Raw genomic sequence first — 22,667 nt, 5'->3', positions numbered from 1 at the left:
GTAGTACCATCATATTTCGGGATGTCAGGCATTTTGAACTTTTTCGGAATTGGAAGGGGAGCAGCACTTGGCTTCCAAGGTTGTTGTGAGTATTTGTCCATGTCTACTCCTTTTATTACAGGCGGAACTCCACGGATTTGCTCAATACGCTCATTTTGTTCCTTAATCTGTTTCTTCAAGGTTAGTACTAAATTTTGCAAATAGGAATTATTTGAATTACCTGGTCCCCCTTCCTTTGGTTCACTGGTGGTTCCTCCATTTCCAGAATTAACAAGACCAGAACGAGGATTCTCCAATGTATTATTATTAGGAGTTGGTGTGGGTGGTGCAGCAGGCAATCGACTAACTAGAGCCTGAAGAGCTTTGTCGGCCTTTGCATCAATTAGCTTTTGTAAAGCTTCATTTGCACCTCCTTCAAAATGTTCAGATTGTTTTTGTTGATCAGCACGGGATTCAGGAGCAGGAGTGCCTTCACGAGATTGACGTGGTGAATCTGGAGGGGAGGGAACCACGTCAATGTTCGGTAGGTCTCCTTGATTTTGATGGATTTGATTTTCATGGTTTCCCAATGTGTTATCAGTGTTATTGTTGTTGTTGTTGTTTGACATGTTGATAAAGACGAATAAAACGTAGCTTCAAAGAAAAGATTATCAGTTTCCCGGTAACGAAACCAATTTGTTTAACCAAAAATATGATTCTTTGGTCAAAGCTAAAGACAAATAGAAATTCGGGCTACTGATAATCAGGAGACGAAAAAGAAATAATAGACTTTTTGAGAATGACAAATAAGCAGTAAATAGGTTTGTATTCCAATGTAATGTTGATGATATCCCCTGTCCTTATAAATGACGAGACCTCCTCCTTTTATAGTTGGTTCTAAGTAAGGGAGTAATACCTTAGTCTTAATGAGACAATTATGAGCAATAAATGATATTAAATAAGACGTTACACAATCATTCCTATTTAATACCAATTCTCTAACGTATTGGGTATTTAATATTGAATTTGGACTCCTTTTCGTCATCATATCCATGTCTTCAATGCCTTCTGATCTCTTGGCTTTAAATGACCTAAATAGGTACGAAGCTTGTATTATTCGAATTGCCTCTCGTGCCTATTTAGCTTTCCTTTCCCCGTATCTGTTGTCACTCGTGCCTCTTAACTGATCATCATGTTTTGACCATTTGACCAGTCCTCGTGTCATGCCACATCACCTTCAATGTAAATTCAGTTTTTTCCCAATACAGTCTCCTCAATGATATTTGCTCCCATAATCATTGAATTTCCATAAGACTTCTTCTCGGTTGTTTTGTTATCTTCCTCAATCTTGAGATAAATCACAAAATCTTCCAACTTCATTTCTTTGCTTTTGTGCTTTAGATAGTTTTTGAAATCTCTCCACGAAGGAGGCAATTTTTCAATCATTGCAGCCACTTGAAATGCTTCATTCACTACCATTCCTTCAGCAATAAGGTCGTGAAAAATAAGTTGAAACTCTTGAACTTGGGTTCTAACGGTTTTGTTGTCTATTATTTTATAGTCTAAAAACTTGGCAACCACAAACTTTTTCAAGCATGCATCTTCAGTGTACTTCTTTTCAAGTGCGTCCCATAATTCTTTCAAAGTATGCATAGCACTATAGACATTGTACAAGTCATCCTCCAAAGCACTTAGGATGTAGCCTTTGCAAAGAAAGTCTGCATGTTTCCATGCCTCAACAATCATAAACTTCTCATTGTCCGGCATGTCAGCAGCAGGCACTGGAGGGTCTTCACTGGTTAACTTCAGCATACCAAATGTGCTAAGCCAGAAGAACACCCTTTGTATCCATCCTTTGAAGTTGGCTCCGGAAAATTTATCCGGTTTCTCGGCCAATGGCACGATAGTTTGGTTTGACGAGGCTATCGTCATTTCCGCAACAGACGTAGAAGGATTTCCATTTTCAATTTCCATTTCTCACTGTCAACAATAGAATATTTCAATTAATGGAAAAAAATAGAATAGTAAACAGTACTGTAATTAATGATAAACCGTACGTTTAATAGATAAAAATCAAAGTTTTTTATATACTATTTTATAGAAAGAAATGAAGTTTTATGTTCTACAAATCGTTTCCGAATTTTAATACTCTGATGAAGTTTTTATATCCTCAAATCAGAAATAGAAAAATTCATAAGGAGTAGTCGAAGCCGAAGCCGAGCCGAGCGATGACGACAACGCGTGGCTTACTTTCTTTCCAACATATTTAACATCAACAGAAGTGCTTTCTCAATATAAGCACATTCACTTTTCTTTCCACCACCAATGAGAGAGACTTGCTCTTTCCAAAGCAAAAGGGAGCTCACTTTCCCTCCACTTTCTTCCCTCCATTTCCCATTTACCAATCTTTTAATCCTAACAGCAGTTGTTACAGAAAATCTCTGCATTTATTCCTAACTTTATGCAACCATCAAGAGGAGTTTTTATTTATTTTTAAGAGGGTGAGATTTGAGGATCTTGCCTCTTCTGATTTACCTATAAATAAGAACGTATGTACTCATTGTAGGGGGAAAAATTCAAGAACTACATAAGCTATCTCTCTTTCTATGATTCTCCTTTGTTTATACAAAAAAGGCTATTGTAGAAACTTTCTGGTTATCTTGACGTCGGTGGAATCTAATCAAATTTCAAGCCGAGCTGTAGTATGGTTAGGGACAGTCCTCTTTCAACGACTGTGGAAGTTGGTTCCTGGCTTGACCCACTTGCCTAAGAGATTTTTACCTTCCTATACAATATATGAAATTTTATTACTCCCCTAATCAATTTTTAACTTAATTACATGGGCATATACAATTTATCAATTATATATAAATTAGTTTTCAATGAGTATCCCTTTATGTTAAGAATTGAATAAGGAATCCCCATCCCTGCTCTCCCCCTCCCCCCTTCTCTCCTTCTCTATTCTTTTCCCAATTTTCTTCCTTCATTTTTTCTCTGCTTATCCTTTTTTCATGAAATTCATCAATGAATTTTCATTATTATAATATAGTGTTATAGCTTAGTAATTTATTTTTCATGTTGCACAATTGGTGTTCGGATTGCAATTGTCTATGTTTACCTTGAAAATGGTAATTACAATTAGATTTGATTTTGTGGTTCTAAAAATATGTGATTTATTTTTATACTAGTTATTATGCAATAGATTCTAAGTATGAGGCTAGGAAATAAGATAGGAACTTAAAAACAGTATGTTTAAGCAAACCGAGTGGTTGAGAATCGGGGCCTCGAACCAGGTTATACGGGGCCTCGATGGTGAGATTGATACTAAGCTATGGGTAGCTGATGACGGGCTAACAGTATTGGGAGCTTTGATGTAGGCTCTTTATGATCAATAATGAGAAATAAATGAAGAACAATAAATAGAACACAATAAATGTAAGTAGTGAAATCAAGAGAATATGTTTAAGTTAGAGAGCAGAGAATGTTCTTGTATTGAATGTTATAAGTGATGATATCATGTGTGCAAAAAATAACAAGGGTCTCCTTTATATAGAAGGGGAAATCTCAACATAGTACATGTGTATTTATTACAAGGAAACGTAGCTGGTATAGCTACCTAGCAGCTACGTTAACAATTTAGGTAGGTGTTAATAATTTTCACCATATCCCTAGGGAACTTCCTATTTATCCATGATGACGACCGATTTAAACTGCCCCGAGGTCGGGCATAAAGAATCCTCGAGGTCGAAACCTCGAACCGTGCCCCCAAGCCTTCAAATTGACGCTACGGAGAGACGTAATGATTGTAAAATCGAGTTCTCCGATTTTATCCATGTACAGATAGTCCCCGTATTTTTTAGAGTAAAATGATAAGAAACAATCTCGAATATTTGCCCCTTAGGTATTTCCATCACGATGGTATTCACGCCTTATCAAGCGGTTTACATGACAAAATGAGGTGTACATTAGACCTCTATAAATACTTCTTCTTCCGCTTCTTGTTTTCCACTGCACCACCAAGCCTTCAAAAGAGTTCTTCTCACTTCTCTCTTGTGCTCTCTTTTGAAATGCAATCTTCATTTCTCCTCTTAAATCTTTTAAGAATGGTGAAAACTTTCGCCTATGTCCCTCAGGAAAATGTGGCCTCCTCTTCCTCGCACTCGTCTAAAAGCAAAGCAGCAATGCCCCCTCGCGTTGGGGAATGCATTCTAGGGGCCTTTGAAACGACTTATGATTTCAAGACTGAAAAACCTTCTTCAAAGCCGGGACGATGCGAGCCTACGTCCCAATATATTAGCTCGATAGCAGACATCGAAAGGGTGAATATTGACTGCCGTTGGGGGGGCGCGATGCTTGTGGAGATTCCTTCTTGGGAGGAGGATATAACGACATACAAGGCCGACTTCTCAATGTGTATACTTATCCATTTACTCTTGGCCCAGTGGAGCCATCCTTGCCTCCGATAGACCCCGTGATCCTCAACTTCTGCAAACGATATCGAGTAACCCTCGGCAAAATTCACCCTTCATTCTGGCACATTGTTTACATGACCAGGTACTATGCGAACACGATTGAGGGAATGCCCTTCACCCTCGATCACCTGGTCAGAATGTATAGTCCCCAAATTTTCTGTGGGGGCCTGATTAAGCTCCATTGTCGGGCCTCGAGGACCCTTTTTGCTTGTACTAATGAAGTTAGGAATGGAGGGTGGATGAGCCGTTTTGTCCGAGTTAGGACTTCGGACCTGATCCCAGTGGAGAGGATGTCATTCCCTGAAAGGTGGAACATGAAACGTAAGTAGATATGTTAATTAAATGTTCCCTTGCTTCCTTTTGGATACATCTCCCTATGTACTGACTTCCTCCGTTGATGCAGCCATCGCAGTTTACCCCAATGCGGTTAAGAACCTCTCGTGCTAGGTCAACCAGTTGGATTCGATTTTACCATACATCGAGCTAACGTGTCTTGATCTGTCCCAAGCTCAATGGGAAGCCAAGGACCATGGTGAGCCTTTACTTCTGTTGTAATTGTATTTCATAAAAAAACTACTACCGATAGCGTCCTCATTCCCTGTGCGTATATTTTGCATTTGTGCAGGTCTGGGGGAGGTCCCCTTGATAAGGAAATCACTACTTGTTGATGTAAGTACCCGAAAACCAGACGAAGAGAGAAAAAGGTGAAGGGGGTCGTCGACTCATTCTCTGAAACCCAAGAAAGCCAAAGAGGAAGAACCTAAGGCTGACCCAACAACCTTAATTCTAGAAGTTCTGGGGAGTCCCCGAGCTGAAGGCAAGAAGGAAGACGACTCCTCGAAAGCGCCCGCGGGGGAGAAAGCTCGATTGCCCCACATACTATAGAGTCGATGGCTCCTATATCAGGACTTGATTCCGTTGTTGTCCTGCCTCATATTGAAGAGGCCTTTGAGGGTGCGTCAAGTGATATCCCTGAGTTGCTTGTTGGCAAAAGCTCTCCTCGAGTTGAGGTTCATTCGTTAGGTGGTCCGAGGGAGCTTGGTTCTGAAGCTCTCCTGAAATAAGAGACAGCCCCGGTAGATTTGGTTGTGATCATTGAAGTGAGCGATTCCCCTTTAGGATTGGCTTTTCCCTCGAGGGAGATGCAGGATGCCCAAAATAAAGAATCTTCTGATACGAGGGCACCTGCCGGAGAAAAGAATGTGATTGAAAGGTTTTTTGTTGCGCCCGCGGAAAAGCCTGATCTTGACGTCTCGCTTATTTTCAATGAGATCGACAGGCTCTGTGAGCAGGTAATCATTATGTAAAATTTTGCTTGGTGCCCTGATTTTTGTCTTGCTAATCTCGTTTCCTTCATGGTTTCAGGCCAAGGTGCTTTACAATCTGACCTTCACCAGGTTTCAAACTGAGCTGACTCGTTACGAGGGTGAACACAAAAGACTCACCTTGAAACTGATGAGCTTAGAGCTCTTTCTACTAAGAGGGAGGAGGAACTTTGTGGCCTTCGGGATTGTTTGGAGGCGGCGTCCCAAGACAAGACTCATCTCATTGAGCAGGTTATATAGTTCTTGCTTGTTTTTTGTCTACATGTTTACCCGGCTTTAGTGCTTTAACACTTTCAGGTCAATCTTTTGCAGCTGGAGAAGAAAGATGTCCTAATGAAGGAGGATCACTGAACCAGGGACTCTGAAATTCTTGAACTCAGGCGGCGTGTGAGTGAGGTAGTATCTAAGAGAGATACCCTCCACGGGAGGTGGCCTCAGTCGGGCATCAACATGACGATGCAAGGGTGGAGAGTAACAAGTATAGGTATCTTTACACTAAATTGGTTGATGCGTTATCCAATGTTAGGGCTGAAGCTGAGGAGCTCGTATCCTCGTACAAAGATGATGTTGCTACTGCAAATGCTTAGTCCAGGAAAGTGTCCGAGGAGGCCAAGCTACGATTGACTCGCGTTGTGGGGCATGCCCATTTAGAATCTTAGAGACAGACTCTCAAGGATATATATATATATATAAGGGGCATTGATTTGTCCATCGAGATCGAGAGGGTGAAGATCCTAGAAGAAGAGGACGCAACCCTACGTTCCTCTGAAGACGAGTCGAGCAATGACTCGGGAGATGGTTAAGATAGAGGTGTGGTTCCTGAAGGGGAAAAGGCCATGGGAAATCTAGGGGTTATGGCCGATGATATGGAAAGCTCAGTTTCCGAGGGAGCCATCAAAGGTATAGCCCCTATGGTAGATTAGGGTTTTTCTCGCTCTTTTGCCCTTGTAAGGGCTTCAGACATAGATCTTGTAAATGCACCTCTGTGAACCTTCCAATATGTATGTAAATGGTTTTTCATCCTTTCTCACTTTTCCTTTGCTTTAAATTTTGACGTTAGCCAGATTGGGCTTCGGGGTAAGAACCCATAGACTTGCAAATTGGCCCTGAGCCTTGTTGGTTATCTGTTTTGGGCTCAGTCTTCGAGTCAGATTTTGACTCGAGCTCACTGACCCTTAAGTTTTCAAAATTTAAGCTGGCTCTTAGGCTCTTACGAATTAGGTCGATATGACCTTTAGTTTTGAACAGGCGGCAGTGGCTCTTACGTATTTGCCCTTGGGCGTTTTTTAGTTAACTGTTTCAAGTTCAGTCTCCGAGTTGGATTCTGACTCGAGCTCATTGGCCCTTAAGTTTTTAAGCTGGCCCTTAGACTCTTACGCGTAGGGTCGGTGTGACCTTTTAATATAGGCTGGAAATAGTGGCTCTTACGCGTTAGGTCGGTACGACCTCTTAATATAGGCTGATGACAGTGGCTCTTACGTATTTGCCCTTGGGAATTTTTTAGGTAACTATGTCGGGCTCAGTCTCCGAGTTGGATTTCGACTCGAGCTCATTGGCCCTTAAGTTTTTAAGTTGGACCATAGGCTCTTACGCATAGGGCTGGTGCAACCTCTTAATATAGGCTGGCGACAGTGGCTCTATCGACATCTTAATATAGGCTTTATTTTTCCCTCGCTAAAGACTTTTTGAAGTTTTGTATTTTCCCGACCCTTTGACAGCTTGATAAAAGCCTTGATTGCGAGCCGTTATGTAGGGATAAATGAGCACCTCGGGAGGTTACGCTCGATGGAGCAATTGTTTCAAAGCTTATTGTTTGGAGCTGATATGATCGAAGCTCGTTTGCTTGTGCCGAGGGTAGCCTGATTAACCGATTCTTTTTGAAGTAATTGAAGGCCTGTGATTTTATAGCGACGGTCGGGCATCCCCGAGTCACGTGAGTTTGGCTAGAGCATGTGACCGGAGTCATTGAGTTTGGCCGGAGCCTTTTAGTCCCCGAGTGAAGTAGATTCGGCGCCTATATCGAGGGTATGCCTTTTTAGGGGTCTTATAAATTCGAATATATAGCCTTAACTTTAAGATTGGGATTATGCTTTTTGTAAGGTCTTACAAATTTAACATGCCTTACTTGAGGTATTACATGTAAGTTACTTGGTACAAGTATGGTTCATGCCTTGCCCGAGGTCTTACAGTTTTGGTATTGCCTTATAGAGGTCTTATATTGTTGACAATGCCACATGGAGGTCTTACAGATAAGTTACTTGGTACAATTATGGTTCATTCCTTGCTCAAGATCTTATAGTTTTCTAGTATTGCCGTATGGAGGGCTTTCAGGCTCGAGGTTTCCCGCTTGGGGTCTTACAGCCTTGAGTTTCTGATCGCTCGATAGGATGACAATTAACGATGGTCCCCGAGACGTAGTAAGTTTTTTGGCTCTGGAGCCATTCTTTTTAAACTTGGTGTTGCCTCATTGAGGGCTTACAAGTTTGAAGTTTTCGACCCGGAGGTCGTATGGCTTCGAGTTTTTGACGTCAGCCCCGAGTGTTCAGGAAATTTCTGGCTCTGGCGCCGTTTCTCGTAAAAAATAGCAGACTTCTTTGAAGTGTAAAGCATTTTGATGGAGAAAAATAATTCTTCGATTACTTGGCACAAGTACACATGTTTTTGTTAAGGGTTCAGTTATTTTATGTGGACACAGTTCGTTCGACCGTTTCGCCTGATATATCATTTCCCTATCAAGAACCTTTTTTGGCACATTCTTGACTTTTTTCGAGGAGGTGATCTGTCGAGGGGATGCCCTCCATTATTTGAGGTTGATTGAAAGGAAGCCTTGGATGCTTGTTGAGTTCTCCTTAGGTAGTATATAGATGTTGCCTCGTTAAAAACCTTATCGGTAAAACCCTTCTTGGGATAAAAACCCGATCGAAGGAAAAGAGTGCAACGTTTGCTTTAAAACCCAAGGTCTTCGAGCCGGGGATGTTTTGGCGCCTTTCATAGGACACCTTAGCAGTAGTAGCGTTTGAGCATTGATATATTCCAATTGCTTGGAAATCATTCGCCTTCCATGGTACCGAGCTTGTAGGAACCTTTGTCGATTACTCAGAGGACACAGTACGGTCCTCCCAGTTTTGGCCTAGCTTTCCTTCATTGGGGTTTCGAGTGTTTAGGGTGACTTTCCTCAGGACTAAGTCCCCTACTCTGAAATGTCGGAGTTTTGTTCTCCTGTTATAGTACCTTTCGATCCTTTGTTTTTGGGCGGCCATTCGGACTAGCGAAGCTTCTCGCTTTTCATCTAATAGCTCGAGGGTCTTAGTCATGGCCTCGTTGTTTGAGCTCTCGGTGGTATGTCGGAATCTTGCGCTTTGTTCTCCAACCTCCACCGGTATCAAAGCCTCGACACCATATACTAGAGAGAAAAGTGTTTCTCCTGTGCTTGATTTTGGAGTTGTTCGATATTCCCATAGCACTTCGGGTAATATTTCTCTCCACTTTCCCTTAGCGCTTTCCAATTTATTTTTTAAATTTTGAATGATGGTTTTGTTTGTAGATTCGGCCTGACCATTTGCACACGGGTGGTAGGGTGTTGACAGGATTCTCTTGATTTTGTTATCCTCAAGAAATTGTGTTACTTTGCTTTCGATGAACTGCTTCCCGTTATCACATGTTATCTCGGAAGGAATCCTGAATCGGCATATGATGTGGTCTCAGATGAAGTTAATGACTTCTTTTTCTCTTATCTTTTTGAAGGCCTATGCTTCCACCCATTTTGAGAAGTAGTTAGTCATAAATAAAATAAATTTAGCTTTACCCGGTGCCGTTGGTAGAGGTCCAACAATGTCCATCCTCCATTTCATGAACGGCCATGGTGATAAGACCGAATGTAGCTATTCGTCGGGTTGGTAAATCATTGGGGCAAATCTCTGGCATTTGTCGCATTTTCGGATGAATTCTTTGGTGTCTTTTTCCATGTTGTCCTAATAGTAGCCTGCTCTAATCACCTTTCGGACTAAGGAATCGGCACCGGAATAGTTTCCACATGTGCCCTCGTGGATTTCTCGGAGCACATAATATGTGTATCCCGGCCCAGACATACTGCTAGGGGGCCATCGAAGGTTCTTCTGTACAGAATTCTAGTTTTTGTCGAGCAAGAATCGGGTTGCTTTAGTTCGCAGGGCCCTCGATTCTTTTGGATCCGCGGGTAGTTTCCCACTATCCAAATAGTCAATATATTTATTTCTCCAATCCCATGTTAGGCTAGTGGAGTTGATCTCGGCATGACCTTCATCGATCACTGATTTGGATAGCTGAACAACATCCCTGGGGAGTAGGTCATCTTCTTTGACAAACGATCCCAGGTTTGCGAGGGCATCGGCCTCGCTATTCTGCTCTCGAGGTATGTGGACTAGAGTCTATTCTTTGAAACGGTGCAATGTGACTTGAATTTTGTCCATGTATCTTTGCATCCTGTCTTCTCAAACCTCGAAGCTCCCATTTACCTGATTTACTACTAGGAAGGAATCACATCTTGCTTCGACGACATCAGCTCCTAGGCCTTTGGCCAATTCCAGACCTGCAATCATAGCCTCATATTCGGCTCCGTTGTTAGTCAATCTTGCAGTTTTTATAGATTACCTGATTATGCCGCTCGTAGGCGGCTTAAGAACTATATCGAGTTTAGATCCTCTTACGTACGAGATGTCGTCAGTGAACAGGGTCTACACCCCAGAAGATGTGCCTGCTTTTAGTAAAAGTTCTTTTTCTACATCGGGCACGAGGGTGGGCGAGAAGTCGGCCACGAAGTCTGCCAGAATTTGGGACTTGATAGCCGTTAGGGGTTGATACTCAATATTATATCCCCCGAGTTCGATTGCCCATTTGTCCAGTCGGCCCGATAGTTCGGGCTTATGCAATATGCTTCGAAGAGGATATGTTGTTAAAACACAAATACGATGGCATTGAAAGTAAGGTTTCAATTTTCGTGATGCGTTTATTAATGCAAGAGCTAATTTTTCTAGGTGCAGATACCTGGTTTCGGCATCTCCTAGGGTCTGACTTACATAATAAATAGGAAACTACATACCTTGTTCTTCTCGAACTAGCACACCACTTACCGCTATCTCGGATACGACCAAGTATAAATACAGTGTCTCATCCTCCTTTGGAGTATGGAGTAAAGGCGGGCTAGTCAGATATTGCTTCAACTCCTCTAGGGCACATTTGCATTCTGAAGTCCATTCAAAGTTGTTTTTCTTTTTGAGTAAGGAAAAGAAATGATGACTCATGTCTGATGATCTCGATATGAATCGGCCTAACGCTGCAATACGCCCGGTCAACCGTTGCATGGCCTTCACAATGTTTACTATCATGATTTCTTCGATGGCCTTGATTTTGTCGAGATTGATCTCGATTCCGTTGTTTGACACCATGAAGCCTAAGAATTTGCCCAAACCCACTCCGAAGTCATATTTCTCATAATTGAGTTTCATGTTATAGTTTCTGAGGATGTCGAACGTTTCTTGCAAATGAGTCAAATGGTCCTCTATTCGCAGGGACTTAACTAGAATGTCATAAATATAAACTTCCATGGATTTGCCTATTTGATGTTCGAACATTTTATTAACTAAGCGTTGGTACGTGGATCCTACATTTTTTAGCCCGAAGGGCATTACATTGTAACAGTATGTACTGTACTTCGTGATGAACAAAGTCTTTTCCTTATCCCTGGGGTTCATCTGAATTTGATTATACCCCGAGTAGGGATCGAGAAAAGTGAGGGTCTCGTTATTGGCCGTTGCATCGATCAAGTAGTCAATGTTGGGCAATGGGAATGAATCCTTGGGTATGCTTTATTTAAGTCTTTATAATTTACGCACATTCTTAACTTATTTCCCTTTTTGGGAGCTACCACCAGTTGGCTAGCCATTCGGGATATTTTACCTCCCTAATAGACCCTATCTTAAGGAGTTTTGTTACATCGTCCTTGATAAACGCGTGTTTTACTTCGGACTGGGGTCTCCTCTTTTGTTTTACCGGTTTGAATCTGGGGTCGACGCTTAGTCGGTGGGTGGTTATTTTAGGTGGGATCTCTGTCATATCTAAGTGGTACCAAGCAAAGCAATCGATGTTATTAATAAGAAATTGAATAAGTCTTTTTTTCTTGAGTTCGGGGGTTAGTCCCGTTCCCAGGTATACTTTCTAATCTAGGAGATGTTCGATCAAAATAGCTTGCTCTAGTTCTTCAATAGTCGACTTCGTTGCATCCGATTTTTCGGGTGCAACGAAGGTTCGGGGAGCGAGGAAATCTTCTTCATTGTCCTCGGGGGTCTGTTTGCCTCCCAACTCTTCCGAGGTGGAGTGTGTGGAATTCGATGCATCCCAGTGGACCACGAACATTTCCTTTGTCGCATATTGTTCTCCATATGCTGTCTTTATGCCATCCTTTGTCGGAAACTTCATCATCTGATGCAGATTTGATGGTACTACCCTCATGTCATGTATCCAAGGCCTACCAAGCAATGAGTTGTACCTCATGTCACCTCCGATGACATGGAACTTGGCGTCCTAAACTGCACCGGACAAGTTGACCGGGAGGGTGATCTCCAACTTCGTTGCTTCACCGGACATGTTGAAGTCGTTAAAGACTCGGGAGGTAGGCACGTTTTGATCGAGTAGCACGAGTTGTTCTACCAACTTTGACATGATCACGTTGGCCAAGCTACCTTGATCCACGAGTACACATTTAATTTGAACGTTATTCAAGAGAAATGAAATTACCAGCGCATCTTTATATGGTTGAGTCAAGGTCTCAAAATCTTCCTCGCTGAATGCAAGGATGTCTTCGGGCATGCGGCCCCGAATTAACCCTTCCGTTGCAGCGGACACTTTCACCCATTTAATCACGAGTCCTTGGGGAATGTCGCCCCCCCCCCCCGATGATCTTATGAATGATGTGCTGAGATTTTTCCGCTCTACTTCCCCTGTCTGTCTTTCTTTCTTCCCGGGTGGAATTTTTTTGAGTTTCCTGTTGAATTCCTTGGCGCGTACTCCTGCTAATATGGGAACTGACGTTAACATGTTAGGCAATGCGTGAGGTTGTACCCACGGGGATCGGTTCTGGTGCGCTCTCAGGGTTTCGTGGCGGTACACCAATACCTGTCACAGTTACACCATTCTCACCATGGTCTTCAAGACCATTGTTTTCGTATGCATTCATTGAGTTAGATATTTTGACCTGAAATCAAGGATTCTTGGACGAGAAAAAGTGTGAAAGATAACTTTTGTTATGTGTTAAACTAGCAAGAAAACAATAACTATTATTTATAACCTCACGGTGGGCACCAAACCGTTTACCTTGAAAATGGTAATTATAATTAGATTTGATTTTGTGGTTCTAAAAATACGTAATTTATTTTTATGCTAGTTGTTAGGCAATAGATGCTAAGTATGAGGCTATAAAATAAGATAGGAGCTTAAAACCAGTATGTTTAAGCAAATCGAGTGGCTAAGAATCGGAGCCTCGAACCAGGTTATACGGGGCCTCGAGGTTGAGCTCGACACTAAGAAATTGGTAGCCGATGAAGGGCTAACAATATTGGGAGCTTTGATGGAGGCTCTTTATGATCAATAACGAGCAATAATGAAGAACAATAAATAGAACACAATATATGTAAGCAATAAATGTAAGTAGTGAAATCAAGAGAATATGTTTAAATTAGAGAGCAGAGAACGTTCTTGTATTGAATGTTATAAGTGATGATATCATGTGTGCAAAAAATAACAAGGGTCCCCTTTATATAGGAGGGGAAATCTCAACATAGTACATGTGCATTTATTACAAGGAAACGTAGCTGGTATAGCTACCTAGCAGTCTGGTACAGATCGGTACTGTTCTTATAGGTGTTGACAGTTGACAGTGTTCTAGGGAACTTTCCGTTTATCCATGATGACCACCGATTTAAACTGCCTTGAGGTCAGGCATAAAGAACCCTCGAGGTCGAAACCTCGAACCGTGCCCCCAGGCCTTCAAAGTGACGCTACGGAGAGACGTAATGATCGTAAATCGGGCTATCCGATATCCGTGTACAATCTATCCAAAAAATTTGAAGGTATTTGATTCCCCATCATTGACAGCCATTAAAAAACTCTGAAACTTTGAATTCGAATTTGGGTTTTCAAAAACTATTGCTTGATTGGATTGAATATTGTTGCAAATAATTGAAAATATTCTTTGGGGTTTATATCTCATTTTTAAGGTGATTGGTGAAGATTAGACTTTATTTTGGTTGAATTTCAGATTGAAACTCGAAAAAGAAGACGACGAACACATGACATATAATAGTTATAAATTTGTATTAAAGTCGTATTATAGTTGTATTTAATTTATATTTAAATTGTATTTTGTTATAGTTATATATTTTTTTATTTAAATGTTGTATGAAAGTTAAAAATAGTTGTATAATGTAAGAATTATTGTGCGAAATTTATTTTTATTTAAGTTATAAATACTATCTTTACCTAAAGCTATTTATATGTATTAAAATTGTATTAAAAGGGGATGTTTTGATTGGAATTTCAGAGAGGAAGAAGAACACAACACATACAAAATATATTGTATAAAATTTGTATGAAAATTGTATTTAAGTTGTATGATACTGTAGTTGTATTTAACTAGATAAAAATGATGTATGAAGTTGTAGATAAGTTGTAAATAAGTTGTATACTATATAATTAGTTGTTCTTCTCCCGGACGTTTTTACTTTTCTCTAAAATCTGTATATTAACATCATTAGTCGAAAGTATAAAAAACGAAATAAATTCATGAACTCAAAATGGATTCAAAATTAGCAAAGATTATCTTGAATTAACAAATATTGAGCAGTCAAGGCATAGGTATTTTGACATTACCGTAAGGCCTCGTGTTTAAAAGACATGAAGTAGTTAGGTGATCTGTAAAATATTTATGTGAATATTTGATGTAATTCTCGTGCAAGACAAGTCGACAATTGATGGCACAAGAAATCATTTTTACTTGGTGGCTTCATGATTTTTTGCTTTGAAGAAGATACGAAGTGTCCCATTAAATTTCTGTAACTAAATCCCATAAAACTGATATGGATAGTGTAACAAAATCTCATCATTTAAGGCACTAATAATGGATTGTACATGGAGAGAAGCGGCAGAGAATTAGGAAAGAGGAGAGGAGAGAAAAAAGGAAAATAGTGTAACTGAATCCCCTAATTTAAGGAACTAATAATGGATTGTATATAAATTATAAGCAATCCTTATTTAGAGCGGGTAATATATAAAACTGAGACGATTTTGTAAAATAAGTTTCAAATATTCAATATAGGAAAGAAAAAGCCGCTTGCCTAATATAGTGATAATCAAACTTATTGGGCCTATATGTGAAAACGTAGTCGTAGAACACTAATATTTCCTATATAAGTACACTTACTATGTACAATAAAAAATATTCTCTGCAGTATTTTTCTACACTCTTCTCTTTCAATTTAAGTTAGGGTTTAGATTGTGATATAGGGGTTGTTTCGTCACAACGTGACAACCACCACCTATCAGTGATTCTAATCTCTGCAGTATTTTTCTACACTCTTCTCTTTCAATTTAAGTTAGGGTTTAGATTGTGATATAGGGGTTGTTTCGTCACAACGTGACAACCACCACCGATCAGTGATTCTAATCGCGGTTCATCCGTCTTCTGCTTCCGCTTTACGAAGAACAAGTAAGTTCTCGTTTTACGAATTACGTGCTAATCTAATGTGTTTAGTTTATCACGTTCCTTTAGTAGTGATAATCAAGCTTATTGAGCCTATATGTGAAAACGTAGTCGTAGAACAATACAAGAGTATATTGGGCTCTTGGCTAGGCCTAGTCTATATAAGCCCCAAAAGCATCATAGACCGGCAGACTTACACAACCCTTTTTTAGTTCACTATTTAGATTATGTTTCTATTTTAAAAGGTTGTGAAACTATAGTTCTTGAAAAGTTATTTCTTTCGGAACAACGTTAGCCCCAATGTTAGACTTTGCTCATATAATATTTTTTACCACAAAACATTAAACTGCGGTTTAACATTTACAATTGTTAGAAATAACCGTCTCTTCTAGAGATTTCTAGTGTGACCCATATATAAAGTAATAATTATTTACCTTGTTTTCCAAAGGAAATAATATATCAGATAATATTTTGTAGTTATACATATATGGTAGTTTTTTTGATGGAAAAAAATTACCATATATTAGGAGTCCCTAGGGTAATTATAATTTATGGAGAAGTTCCTAGGGCTAAAGTATTTGCCTAAGTGTCCCTAGCCTACCTATAAATACGTTTATGACTCCATCAGTCTGGCATCCAACGATAGGCACAGGCTAGAAGACTCCTAGGTTTTCTGTCAAAGTTTTTACAAGGCGATTCTACAATACTTGAACAACTATGACTGAAGGTACGTTCCTTGTTTAATTTCCGCTGCGTTAGCTCTATATTTTTATTGGAATTTCAACATATGGTATCAGAGCCGCCCTTTAGATGTATTGTTCGATGTTACGTTCCGGTGAAAACAGTATGGACAAGGTATTAGTTTAGCTTCTATAGATTTTATTGTGTCGATATTGTCTATCTAGTAATAAACTGGATGCATATGAAGATCCATGTCGGTGTAATAGTTTCTTTCAAGAATGATGCTTCCACGAATTTCCATCACGAATTTGCTTTACAAAATAGCTTTGTATGTGCCACGATCTTTTTCTGTCTTGATGTTAATTAAAATTGGTTCTAAAACAATTTTGTTTGGACAGTGCTTGCGTCAATTTGTGATAGTAGATCTATATGTTGTGATTTGATTGGTTCACATTATTAGGATGTCTTCTAGAAATAGAAATACTAATATGCCATCTGAATTAATTTATTCTCAAGTCTTGTTTTCAATTTTGTTCAAAATTGTGGTTGAATCCTTTAATTAGATATTTTATTTTAAAAAAATTCGAGACCACCTTTTCGTAAGTGTCTTTAGTTGTCTTTGGACATTGATTGATTTGTGGCTTTCACTATAATCATCTAAAAGGACTACAATTGTTAATTTTGGGCTTTATTGAAATCCAATGAATTTCACTAACAATCAGAACATTTCTTGAATTATGTTTGGGTTTGCGTTCATGTTCTGATTTAAGGTTCACTGTTTTACATTTATTTATTTTCCTTCTCCTTATGATGTTTGAAATTAAAAGGAATGGAATCTGTTTTGTACAATAATAGTCAGATCTTTTAAACGGATAATTTGTTTAACAACTTTGCTGCCGTTTTGAGTTCTTATAATTTTTGTAATTATAAGAATTAGCCGTTGTGGTAATATAGCATCTTGCTTATATTCAGTGTGATTAACATTTGTTTAAGTTGATTATTCAGATTAATTATTTTGAGATGTCATTTTGAGTTTTCTTTTATGTCATATATTTAGGAATGACCATAGCATCTTGAGTACTTAACATAAAAGAAATTAAATTATTTAATCACACAAAGTTTGGTGATAATGACATTATTAAGTCCAGTTATCTCATTAAATTGGTAACCGGCCCTACAGGGAGGTATCCATTTTAATGAGATTAATTGGAATGAGATAGTAAACCTTTAAGTTGAAAATAATCTTATGCCCACAGGTACGGATTAATTTTTGTATATCCTGGTTTACTAGTCTAATAAAGTAAAGTAAATTTTATGCATGGGTTGCAACCTTTGCCCACAGGAGGGTCTAGAATTTACTTAGAATCGGTATTTTATGTGATTCACCTTTGATGGATTGTACTTCATAGCTTATGTATGTTTATCCTTGTTTTGTAGTATTTACAGCTTTTCCTACTGCTATTTTTAATGAGAATGCTCGAATTCCAATGTTTTCTGGTGACAATTATACTGAATGGAAGGAGAAAGTCCTTCTCACTTTAGGGTGCTCGGATCTAGACCTGGCACTCCGTGTGGATGAACCATCTATTCCCATGGAATCAAGTACGCCAGCTGCTAAGGCTAATTATGAGCGGTGGAAGCGATCTAATCGCTTAAGTTTAATGCTCATAAAAGCTCATATAAGCCAAAGCATTAGGGGTTCTATCACTAATAGCGATAAGGTCAAAGCTTACATGAAGGCAATTGATGAACAATTCGTAAGCTATAACAAGGCATTGGCCAGCACCCTTATGAAGAGGCTCTCAAGTATGACTTTCGACAGAAGTCGTACAGTGCGTGAGCACATTATGGAGATGAGAGACATTGCTGCTAAACTCAAGTCCCTTGAGATGGATATGTCTGAATCATTTCTTGTGCATTTCATTCTAAACTCCCTTCCTATGGAATATGGTCCGTTCAAGATTTCTTACAACATACATAAGGATAAATGATCAATCAATAAACTCTTGACCATGTGTGTTTAAGAAGAAGAGAGGCTGAAGCATGAGATACCTGAAAGTGTTAATATGGTGATCATGGTAAGTGAAATGCAAAAAAGGGCAAAAGTATTCTCATGAAGAAGAAAAGCACATTTGATAAAGATGCTTGTCGTTTCTGTAAGAAGAAGGGACACTGGAAGAAGGATTTCCTGAAATACAAGAAATGGCGTGACAAGAAAGGTAATTTTACCTTTGTATGTTATGAATCTAATTTTACTGAAGTCTCTGATAATACATGGTGGATTGATTCTGGTGCTACAATTTACATTGCCAAAATCATGCAGGGCTTTCTAACTCAGAGGAAGCCGATAGGAAGTGAACAATATGTCTATTCTGGCAATAGGACACGTTCACATGTGGAAGGCGTGGGGACTTATAGGCTCATTTTGAAGGATAATTTTCACTTAGATTTAGAAAATACTTTTTATGTTCCAGAATATTCTAGAAATTTAATTTCTCTTTCCAGACTATCGATTAGTGGATATGATTTGAATTTTCATTATCCTTCTGTGAAACTTTTGAAAGATAATAAAGTTATTGGTTTTGGAAATTTGAATGGAAATTTATATAAACTTGAGCTAGACCCCACATTTGAATGCAATGTTTTAACTTTGCATGATAAAGAAATTGGCACTAAGCGATGTATTATCAATGAGAACTCATCTAGTCTTTGGCACAAGAGATTAGAACACATCTCTATTGATAGAGTCAAAAGGTTGGTTAACGATGGAGTTCTAAAAGCTCTTGATTTTTCTAACTTTGGGACTTGTGTGGATTGCATAAAGGGTAAGCAGACCAACAAATCAACTAAAGGTGCCAAAATGAGTTCTCAATTACTTGAGATCATGCATACATACATATGTGGACCTTTTCCTACCCCTTGCTTGAATGGTGAGAGATATTTTATCTCGTTTATTGATGACTATTCAAGATATATGTATCTCTATTTTCTGTTTAACAAATCAGAAGCACTTGATGCTTTTAAAGTTTACAAAACAGAAGTAGAGAAACAAACTGGTACTCAGATCAAAATTGTAAGATCTGATAGGGGTGGAGAATATTATGGTAGGTACACAGATAAGGGACAAGTTAAGGGTCCATTTACTGAGTTCCTTGAAAGTGAAGGTATAATTGCTTAATATACCATGCCAGGAACACCACAACAAAATGGTGTGGCAGAAAGAAGGAACCGGACATTAATGGACATGGTAAGAAGCATGATTAGCAGATAAAGTTTACCTTTATCCTTATGGAGTGAAGCCTTAAAACCGCTGTATATATTTTAAATAGGGTTCCATCCAAGGCTGTCCCAAGACACCTTTTGAGTTATGGAAAAGATGGAAACCTAGTTTAAATCATTGACACAATTGGGGATGTCCAACTGAAGTGAGAGTTTGCAACCCACAACTAAAGAAGTTGGATGAAAGAACAATAAGCGGTTATTTTATAGGCTATGCGGTTAATTCTAAGGGATTTAGGTTTTATTGTCCTTCTCATTCTCCTAAATTGTTGAAGCTAGAAACGCTAAATTTCTTGATGAGCATGAAGAGAGTGGGAGTGGTTTGACTCAAAGGGTGGGATTGGAAGAAATAAGGGAACCACCTGTGGTACCTTCATATATTGGGAACTTGAATATTGCTCAGAAATGTTTTTATGAATTATCTGAACAACAACAAGTTCAAGAGTCACCGCCACTTAAGGAGCCACATGAAGATCAACCCACTTTACCTGAACCCACTGAAGAAGAAGTTTCTGAACTAGTGGGAGTGAGAAATCCTCAAGAATTCAAAAATCAGCAATTTCTAGCAACTATGTTGTATATCTCCAAAAGTCTGATTACGATATTGGACTAAGAGATGATCCATGCTCGTTTTCACAAGCCATGAGTGGAGAAAACTCCACACTTTGGTATGATGCCATGAAAGAAGAGTTAGAATCTATGGCTAAAAATAAAGTCTGGGATCTCGTCGAATTACCATAGGGATCCTCTACCATAGGTTTCAAGTAGGTCTTTAAAACTAAAAGAGACTCATCTGGTAATATCGAACGATATAAAGCCAGACTTGTAGCCAAGGGTTTTACTCAAAGGGCATTGATTACCATGAAACTTTCTCTCCAGTATCAAAGAAGGATTCATTGAGAATAATCATGGCATTAGTAGCTTATTTTGATTTAGAGTTACATCAAATGTATGTGAAAACAGCTTTCCTGAATGGAGATCTTGAAGAGGAGGTATACATGCGTCAGCCTGAAGGATTTTGTGATAAGGACAAAAGTCACCTTGTTTACAAGTTGAATAAATCCATTTATGGGCTAAAGCAGGTTTCCCGCCAATGGTATATTAAATTTCATAATGTTGTTTCTTCATTTTGATTTACGGAGAGCATCATTGATCAGTGTATATACCTTAAGATAAGTGGGAGCAAATATATTTTTCTAGTCCTATATGTGGATGATATTTTGCTTGCAAGTAGTGACTTGGGATTGTTGCACAAGACTAAAAAGTTCCTTATCCAGAATTTTGAGACAAAGGATATGGGTGAAGCCTCTTATGTCATTGGCATATAGATTCACAGAGACAAATCCCAAAGATTACTTGGACTGTCTCAAAAGGCCTACATTGAAAGAATTCTGGAAAGATTCGGGATGAAGAACATTTCACCTATAGCAGCACCCATAATTAAAGGTGACAAATTCTCATTAAATCAATGTCCACAAAATGCATTGGAAAAGGAGCAAATGAAAGACATTCCATATGCATAGCTTGTTGGGAGCCTTATGTATGCACAGGTTTGTACTAGACCTGATATTGCTTTTGCAGTAGGAATGTTTGGCAAATATCAAAGTAACCCTGGTCTTGACAATTGGAAAGCTGGTAAAAGGGTCTTGAGATATTTGCAAGGAACCAAAGATTTTAAGCTCACATACAAATATTCTGACTCATTAGAGGGGATTGGATATTCAGACTCTGATGTGGGTGGATGCAAAGACACTAATAAATCTACTTCAAAATACATTTTTCTTCTTGCTGGAGGTGTTGTTTCTTGGAGAAGTGTCAAGCAGACCATTGTTGCAACATCCACAATGGAAGCTGAATTTATAGCATGCTATGAAGCTACATCACAGGCGTTATGGTTGAAAAACTTTATTTCCGGCCTTAGGATTGTCGATTCCATTTCAAGGCCATTGAGAATCTTTTGTGACAATCAAGCTGCAGTTTTCTTTTCTAAGAATAATAAAAGTGGCAGCCGAAGCAAGCACATCAACATAAAGTACTTGATGGTTAGAGACTATGTGAAGAAGCAAGATGAGAATTTTGAGCATATTAGTACTACTTTGATGATTGCTGATCCTATGACTAAAGGTTTGTCGGCTAATATTTTCAAGGATCATGTAATCCATATGGGGCTTAGTAGCTCAATTTAATCTTGCTTTGCTCTCTAACAGTTTGTCTAGACATTATGTTCATTTTGATATACATGACAGTGCACACTTTTGTTTTTTCATGTATGATCATTGGATCAATAAAGTTGGACTCTGAATGACTTATATTAAGTTCATTCATAAAGTTGTTAGACACTTTGTTAGAATATATTGTGCATTGTAATACATGGAAGGAAGTGTTTGTCTAAAAGCATGACCGCCATGATTCGTGTAATAATATATTCTAGTTAAAGTTATTATTGCACAACTCTTAGTTGAGTGATAAAGTTTGTGGCCATATTATATGTTTATCTCTCATAAAGGATTATCTGATTTTAGTATGTGGGTCAAGTGGGAAAATGTTAGAAATAACCGTCTCTTCTAGAGACTTCTATTGTGGCCCACATATAAGGTAATAAACTATTTACCTTATCTCCCAAAGGAAATAATATATCAGATAATATTCTGTAGTTATGCATATATGGTAGTTTCTTTGATGGAAAGAAATTACCATATATTAGGAGTCCCTAGAGTAATTATAATTTATGGAGAAATCCCTAGGGCTAAAGTATTTGCCTAAGAGTCCCTAGCCTACTTATAAATACGCATGTGACTCCATCAGTCTGACATCCAATGATAGGCACACGCTAGAAGACTCCTAGGTTTTCTGTAAAAGTTTTTACAAGGCGATTCTACAACACTTGAACAACTATGGCTGAAGGTACGTTCTTTGTTTAATTTTCGCAGCGTTGGCTCTGTGTTTGTATTGGAATTTCAACAACAATGACTTACAAAATTTAGACTCTGGTATAATATTTTCTCATAAGATTTTTGTTTTGCTTAAAAAATAAAAAACTTTGGACCATGGTTTAAAAGGTCCATCTGTTTTAAGAGAACTACGGCAATATCTCATGGAGGCGCTGGTTTTCTCACTACTAATCAAATGCTGACATTCTCAATATATTTTTTCGCTTGAGTAGGGTGCAACAATTAGTATCAAAAGTATAGTTTTAATTAA

At 38.8% G+C, this 22,667-nt stretch overlaps 2 protein-coding genes across 2 annotated transcripts; one reads left to right on the top strand and one right to left on the bottom strand.

Moving 5' to 3' along the window:
• Positions 1-1,227: 1,227 nt before the first annotated feature.
• Positions 1,228-1,953, bottom strand: LOC138879388 (uncharacterized). Its single transcript, XM_070158999.1, has one exon. The coding sequence runs from the start codon at positions 1,951-1,953 to the stop codon at positions 1,228-1,230; it is 726 nt and encodes a 241-aa protein (XP_070015100.1).
• Positions 1,954-16,223: 14,270 nt separating this feature from the next.
• On the top strand, positions 16,224-18,178 carry LOC104243102 (uncharacterized). Its single transcript, XM_070158998.1, has 2 exons — positions 16,224-16,233; positions 17,625-18,178. The coding sequence occupies exons 1-2, from the start codon at positions 16,224-16,226 to the stop codon at positions 18,176-18,178; spliced, it is 564 nt and encodes a 187-aa protein (XP_070015099.1).
• The last annotated feature ends 4,489 nt before the right edge of the window (positions 18,179-22,667 follow it).

Source organism: Nicotiana sylvestris, chromosome 10 (assembly GCF_000393655.2).
Source record: "Nicotiana sylvestris chromosome 10, ASM39365v2, whole genome shotgun sequence".
Lineage (NCBI taxonomy): Eukaryota > Viridiplantae > Streptophyta > Magnoliopsida > Solanales > Solanaceae > Nicotiana > Nicotiana sylvestris.
Note: the sequence above shows the minus strand (reverse complement) of the source record. Positions and strands in the feature narration are given on the sequence as shown.

Bases quoted from the DNA above. Each gene is read 5' to 3' on its own strand.
- LOC138879388 (XM_070158999.1), bottom strand. From the start codon at position 1,953: ATGGAAATTGAAAATGGAAATCCTTCTACGTCTGTTGCGGAAATGACG.